Raw genomic sequence first — 7,366 nt, 5'->3', positions numbered from 1 at the left:
AAGGGAGAGCAAGAGCCGGCTCTCTTCACCCCCGTCTTGCAGCCCAAGCGCCCCTGCAAATCTTGCGAGGGCTGCCTTCGGAGGTCTTCCCCCAGAACCGCTCAGCCAAGTTCTTCCAACGCAGGGCTGGGCTGGGGAGCCCGAAAGGTGAGCTGCTGGAAAGACGCCCCTTCCGCCCTCCCCGCCCTCCAGTCTCCTGCTGCTGCCGGAGGGAAGGATCTCCAAGAGTTTCCTGAAAAGAAGGCGACGCGCAGGGCAAGAGACGGGGCTCTCGGAGCGGGTTTCCTGCTGCCAACTGGCCCGGGGATCGGGCCCACCTGCCTCTCTGCCTTGGCACAGTCTCCAGATCTTCTGAGTTTTTCTCTGGCCGAGGAATTTGCTGGGCTGGCGGAGAATGAGCGCAATGGGGACGAAGTTCTTCTTTTCCACAAATCCGTCGCGTGCCCTCATGCGGGATATGCAATCCGCCGCTTTTCTCCTTCAGGACACCTTGCTGCAGTTGAGGGAGGGGGACATTGAGAAATTCAAGGGCGAACTGCTCAGATTCCCATTCAAGGAGGGCGTCGGAAGAATCCGCGAGGAGTTGCTCCAGGAAGCCGATGCTGTGCAGCTCGGAAAGCTGCTGATTGGTTTCTACGGTGAGACTTATGCTGTGGAGGTGACGGCCCTGGTGCTGCAGGAAATTGACTACAAGCCGCTGGTGGAAGATCCCTCGGTTATCACCTGCCTAAGTAAGGGACTGGGAGCGGGGACGGGGTTCGATCCGGCTGATGGTGCTGACACCTCGCGGGTTCTGTCAGTACCGAGAGCTCAGCTCCTTCCCATGGTTGCCTTCGTCCTTGGGTGGGGATACCTTTCCAGCAGGAGAGTCGCATATCGTCCTGGGCAACGTACCAAAGAATCATAGAATCTAAGAGTTGGAAGGGACCCCAAGGGAGATCTAGTCCAACCCCCTGCAATTTAGGGATTTCAACTTAAGCATCCATGACAGATAGATAGCCATCCAACCTCTTCTTAAAAACCTCCAACGAAGGAGAGTCCACCACTTCTCGTGGGAGTCTGTTCCACTGCTGAACGGCTCTTACTGTCAGAAGGTTTTTCCGAATGTTTAGTCGGAATCTCCTCTTTTTTTTCTTTTCTTTTTTTTTTTTGCAGCTTGGAGTCCTACCCTCCAGAGCGGAAAAAAGAGCCAAAGGGGCAGGGTGAAATCAGCAGAATGATGGATATAAATCTTCCCTGTGTAAAGTGAGATGGCGTCTTCCCACACCCCTCTGCCCTCCATCTAAACCAGGGCTGGCCCAGGACATGTTAGCACCTGAGGCCAAACACTTCACGGCATCCGCTTCCCACCAGGGAAGAAGGAACATCAGAAACAGGGTGGGAAATAAATGTAGAAGCCTGCAAATAGCTGAGAAGAGGCCTGTAAGTTAAGGGAGTCTTCAAACCCTCCTGGATCAGTTTCTCTCTTCTGGGCCAGGCTGAGCTCCTTCAATCACCTGAGAGGCTAGAAGGATGGGAAGCTGCCTTAGAGCACATTGGGCCAGAGGGTCCATCTAGTTTGTTCCAGGGATTTAGGCAGGAATCTTTCCAAGCCCTTTCTGGATCCTCCAGCGTTTAAACCTGGGATCCTTTGCATGCATGTGATCTACTACAAATCCACAGCCCTTCCCTACTTAGTCCAGTCTGAAAATGCTCCAATAGGAAGAGAAGGGGGATGTAGGAATGCTGGATTTTTCTGTTCAATATTTCTACTAACATCAATAATCACCACAGTGCAGATTACACAATTATGGCTGCTGGCCGCACTGAATACATTGAAGGAGTCAGATCTGAAGAAGTTCAAGAAGGATCTCAGCAAGTTCCCCATCAAGGAAGGCTATGTCAGAATCCCCAGGAAACTGCTGAAGAAGGCAAACGCTTGGGAGCTCACAGAACTGCTTCTTGCATACTGTGGTGAGGATTATGCTGTGGAAGTGGCTTCAGAGGTGCTGAAAGCCTTTGACTGTGAGCCCCTGCCAGAATGTCCCCCAAGTTTCACCAGGAAAGGTAAGGAACTTGGAAGGGAGAACGTTGGCTGAGTCTGATGGGACTGCTTCTTGAGCAGGACTGTGTGTGTGTGTGTGTGTGTGTGTGTGTGTGTGTGTGAAATCTGTGCCAATCTGAGTATGTCTTCTTGACATTGTGGGAATGTTAAGGAAGGTTGGAGATGATATATTGTTTTGATGTGGTCCCTCCTCACGCTAGTCATAAATAGCAGAGCACATACCCTTTTCAACTTATAGGAAGCAAGTTGATTATTCATTAGAACCTCTGCTGATAAACCTCCATGGAAGGAGACCATAACGTCTGTCAGAAAGTTCTTCCTGGTATTTACCGGTAGTCATAATCTCCTTTCTTGTAACTTGAAGCCATTGGTTCGTGTCCTACTCTCAAGAGCAGGAGAAAACAAGCATGCTCCCTCCTCCATGTGACAGCCCATTAGATATTTGAAGATGGCTATCCTATCTCCTCTCAGTCTCCTCTTTTCCAAGCTAAACATACACCTGTTCTCCAAGAATTCTCAACGATTATAGTCAGAGGCTCTGAGATTACTTCTGTAAACTCCTTTAGTACACTTGGGTGCAGCTCATCAGCCCTGGTGATTTGAATTCATTTTAAGTAGCTAGGTGTTCCCCGACCACCTCTTTTCCTATCTTGGGCTGCAGCTCCCTCCTTACAAAATTTATTATGTTATTGTTGCAAGTTGAGCATTGCTTTTCTTTTGGGAGAAGACAGAGGCAAAGGAGGTGTCGAGCAGTTACACCTTCTTTCTGTCACTCAGTAGCATATCTGTCTTCTCCACGCAGAGACCTAACACTTGCTTGTTCTTCCTCTTGCTTCAAACATAGCCTGAGAAACCTTTAAAAATTATTTTTAATCTCTCTTGCAAGCCTGAGCTCACTCTGAGCTTTAGTGCACCTGACCTTCACCCTGCAACTATGGGCTACTTGCAGTGCTTTTTTTGGGGGGGTGCAGGGGTACACATATGCCTAAACATTTTCTGAATCTAATTAAGTAATTTACAGCTCAATTAAGTAATTTACAGCTCAAAAGCCTGGTACATGTCAAAGCGGGGAGCCTTTAGATCTCAAGGTCTGTAAGACTAAACAAAGTTCACCTGTGCTGGGCTCCTGTCAATCAGGAGATATTGTCTCATCATACAACCATTGGTAAATTGGTAATTGAGCTAAATAAATTATTGGTCCCTAACGTGGTTTCTGGGACGCGGGTGGCGCTGTGGGTTAAACCATAGAGCAAAAAACTCATTCCACTACAAACTATGGTTCCCATGAGTTTGCAGTTGCTCCTAGGAGGCCTTTTCATGGCCATCTCTTTCCTGATAAGAACTCCCATGCCAGTATAAATGCTAGCCCAGGTGAAACTGGGAAGAGACAGTTCAGCTTCATCTTGACTTCTTCTCCAATTCTAACAGGCCAAGGGTTTGACTCAGTAACACTTCTGATGTGCACTCACTTTCTCCATATCTAGCAGCAGAGCGACTTTGCGAAATGCATATTTCAAGGCACCGGTCAGCTGAATTCTTGTCGTCAAAAATTAATCAAGCTCTGGAGGAACTGGTTCCATCAGAAAAAGCCACCAAAGGGTAATTTCTGTACTTATATAATTGACTGAAGCCACAATTTTAGCTACAGCTTTAGCAATGTTTCCTCCCTCTCAACTAACCCTTCCAATCCAAAGCAAATGTAAAATCTATTGCTCTTAAAACAATACAAGTCAGTTCGCAAGCTCTCCTTTCTTAAAACAAAAACGCTTTAGCACTAATTTAACAAGTGTCTGGAGGTGGTTGGAGGATGGATGGCAGCTAACAGATTGAGGTTGAATCCTGACAAGACAGAAGTACTGTTTTGGGGAGACAGGGGGCAGGCCGGTTTGGACGACCATCTGGTCCTGAATGGGGTAACTGTGCCCCTGAAGGACCAGGTGTGCAGCATGGAGGTCATATTGGACTCAAAGCTGTCCATGGAAGCGCAGGTCAATTCTGTGTCCAGGGCAGCTGTCTGCCAGCTCCATCTGGTACGCAGGATGAGACCCTACCTATCCGCAGACTGTCTCACTGAGTGATGCATACCTGGTTATCTCCTGCTTGGACTACTGCAATGCACTCTATGTGGGGCTACCTTTGAAGGTGACCCGGAAACAACAATTAATCCAGAATGTGGCAGCTAGACTGGTGACTGGGAGTGGTCACTGAGACCACGAGTCCTGAAAGACCTACGTTGGCTCCCAGTATGTTTCTGAGCACAATTCAAAGTGTTGGTGCTGACCTTTAAAGCCCTAGGTGGCCTTGGCCCAGTATACCTGAGAGTGAAACAGAAACAGAGAGTGATGGTTGGCTGGGGGTAGACAGCAAACCAAGGGAGGGAGACAGGAAGGCATGTGGGTGGGCAGTGGTGGGGAGAAAATATTGGGGGGCTATGCCCCCAGAAAAAAAATATTGGGGGTTTGGCCAAAGGACCCTCACTGGCATTTATGGTAAGGGAGCAGTCTGCATCCTAACTACGTTCTAATTTTCCTCTCCCCTCCTTCTGTCGCCTAAATAAAATAAATGTTTCTGCCACAGGTCATTGGAAAGATCCACAATCTCTAGTGATGAGATGATCTGCAAGGGAAGAAAACAATTAATGGAAATTCTTGAAGCGGATATTGAACTTTTTTTAGACGTGCTATGCTTTTGCTATGTCATCACTCTGAAAGAATACAGAGACATTTTCAAAATGTGGAAAATTTTAAAGAGGAAAAGTAAAAAATTGCTGAGTATAATCCAGGAAAGAGGGGAGCAAGCTTGTTGCAGGTTCCTGGAATGCATAGAAATTGTACGTCCAGGTTCAGTTCTGATTTTGCTGTCTGCAAGGCATGGTGAGTTTGACTTAAACTTCAAGGGCAGTTCAACTTACTTCCTCCTTGCAACAGTCATGCCAGGCAAACAATTGTCTTCCTTTTACAGGTTTGGATGAAACTCCATTCAAGGCAGCTGGCCAAATAGCGCCACAGTGGAAAGAAAGCAGGAAGCTGGAGAACCCGGCAGGTCCTGGGGAAAATGTCCTGTGTGCCTGGCGTCCCAGGGAGGTAAGAGGCCGACCTCTATTGATGTGCATTTTTCACCCACAGGAATAAGGTACACATTGATATTTTTAACATGAAGCCACTGAATTTAAATTTCTAGTTCCCTAAGGATAGCATTTATCCCATCCTTGGTAATTATTTACATATTTGCTAATGGCTGGTAGCAGGAAATAAGGCTGCATCTAGCCAGGTGGCTCCTGAGAGAATGTTGTGGGTAGCAGGAGAGGATATATTGATTTAATATGATCCTTCCTAACTCACACTAGTGCGTTTATTCATACGGCAGAGTGCATTCCCCTCTTTACACGGCAGGAAGCTAGTTGCAGATTCGTTAGAATCACTTAAGTTCTGTTATTCATGGCAAGACCCCTTTGATTCCCTCGTAAAAGAATAAAGACACAACAGTCTTCTTTTAAAAGTAATAAGAAGTTTACTCACATTCAGTTCACAGTTGGACCCCTGAAGGCAGGCTTTAGCTTAGAGTTACAGAAGAGAGTTTGAGTTCATGCCATATGAGAACTCATCCCACATGCTGCTGCTGAGAGCCAGAAGTGAAGTCCAAGAGAAGAAAAGGCATCAAAAGAGGGAAGGTGGCTGCGTGACTGGACATTTTGTTAGGTCTGGAAGGGTCACACCCACCTACCTGGTCACAATCAAAGGAAGGATCTTCCAGACCAGGTGTAACAGGAAGTTCAACTGGCTGGACGAACATTCCCCTGCATGTCCACCCTAGGCAAACAGGAAATGTTGTATTTGACTGCTTATGTTACATCCCACAGCTCCTTGTGCTAATAACTCATGGTGAGTGTCACACTGTTTCCATTTAGTCAGGAATCGTCTTGCCTTGCTCTTATTTTATGGGCCAGTTGATATCACATTTCAAATCCTCCCATATTTTCCAGTGCTTAAACTCTTTCCATCTAATAAGATCATTGCACGTCTGCACAATTGTAATGCTGTGATTCCAGTTTAGTGTGGAATCCTCTTGAGTCACATCTGGTTTAGAAGGGCCCATTTGATGTGGTCATCCATCTGTTTCAGTGCTTTAAACATTTTTTATTAACACGCATTCAGCTCATGTTAGGCATCTTCAGATGTCAGTGTGTGAACACCTGTCTCCAGAAGATAATTCTCTGAGTGCATCTTGACTCCTGGTTACATGCATATTTTCTAAATTCCAGGATACTGCTTTGCTGTTATCCCTACTTATCTGGATGATGAATATTATTGAATGTGTTTCAGTGTAATGAGATCTTACAATGAGAAGGAAGAATGTTGTATTAAACATACATTTTAAAAATAATGCTAATATCATCAGTTTACTAACACACTTTACTTCAGGAATCAGTCTAGGTTAGTCTACTGTGGCCAAAATGAATACAGAGCACAGCAGGTGAAGAAGAAGCTGTAGCAGTGTGTAGTTGTGGCTTTGGCCTCAAGTGGTGCTCCTTGGTGGTATTAGAAACAGACAAGAATGCCGCCTTTTCAGATGGGATCCACATTCTGGCATCCACATAAATGATTACAGTTTCATTATAGGATCTTCCAGAAAAAATGAAACCAGAGGTGGTTTCGGACTCAGAAAGGGGTAACGAAGCACACAGGTGAGTGATCTCTCCATCAGACATTTAAAAACCTTTTCCATTCAGAGAACGGTTTTTACATTTAATTGTTCCACAGAGCACATCTGGTTTCAATGGGTCTCACAGTCATCAGATATGGTGGTGCTCCCTAAAACATACACAGAGTACATCTACAGTATGTTCTGCACGTTGCAATGAACAGTTGGCCATGGTGGGCAAATTCTGTCTCAAGGAAGCTTACCCACCAGTCCTGATCTCTTCACTGAGAAACTCCTGGGTCCCTCAAATACAGCTGGAAAATCATTACCTTGGAGCATTGCTGTTGCTTATTATTTCCAGGAGGGTGAAAAATATGGAACTCTGGATTTTTTGAGGAATTGTTGTTTCTCCTCCTTAAATATATTTTTATTGACTTGATTTAAGTCATATTCCACCTTTCTCCCAAGGAGTTCAAGGTGACATGCATGGTTTTCCTCTCTGCATTTTACCCTCACAAGAACCCTATGAGGTACTTTAGGCTATGAGGCAGTGACTGGCCCAAGGAGCTTCTTGAAGGAAGGGAGTTGTCTCCTTACCTCCCTCCCTCCCTGCCATTTCATAAGCTTTCTTGCCACTCCCCTAAAATCTTTTTTTTGTTGTTCTTTCCTACTAGAAAAAGA

General features: G+C 45.9%; 1 protein-coding gene across 1 annotated transcript; it reads left to right on the top strand.

The window, feature by feature from the left end:
* Window positions 1-394: 394 nt before the first annotated feature.
* Window positions 395-6,747, top strand: LOC310829231 (uncharacterized protein; the record flags this gene model as incomplete). The annotated part of the gene is made up of 6 exons (XM_083707485.1): window positions 395-731; window positions 1,774-2,046; window positions 3,529-3,643; window positions 4,622-4,917; window positions 5,006-5,127; window positions 6,664-6,747. 6 exons carry the CDS (start codon window positions 395-397, stop codon window positions 6,730-6,732), a joined length of 1,212 nt encoding a protein of 403 aa, XP_083563611.1. The 3' UTR covers window positions 6,733-6,747.
* Between the last annotated feature and the right edge of the window lie 619 nt (window positions 6,748-7,366).

This window comes from Podarcis gaigeae, assembly GCF_964106915.1.
Source record: "Podarcis gaigeae genome assembly, chromosome: 13".
Classification (NCBI taxonomy): Eukaryota; Metazoa; Chordata; class Lepidosauria; order Squamata; family Lacertidae; genus Podarcis; species Podarcis gaigeae.
The sequence above is the reverse complement of the archived record's forward strand: the minus strand, read 5'-3'. Positions and strand labels throughout refer to the sequence as shown.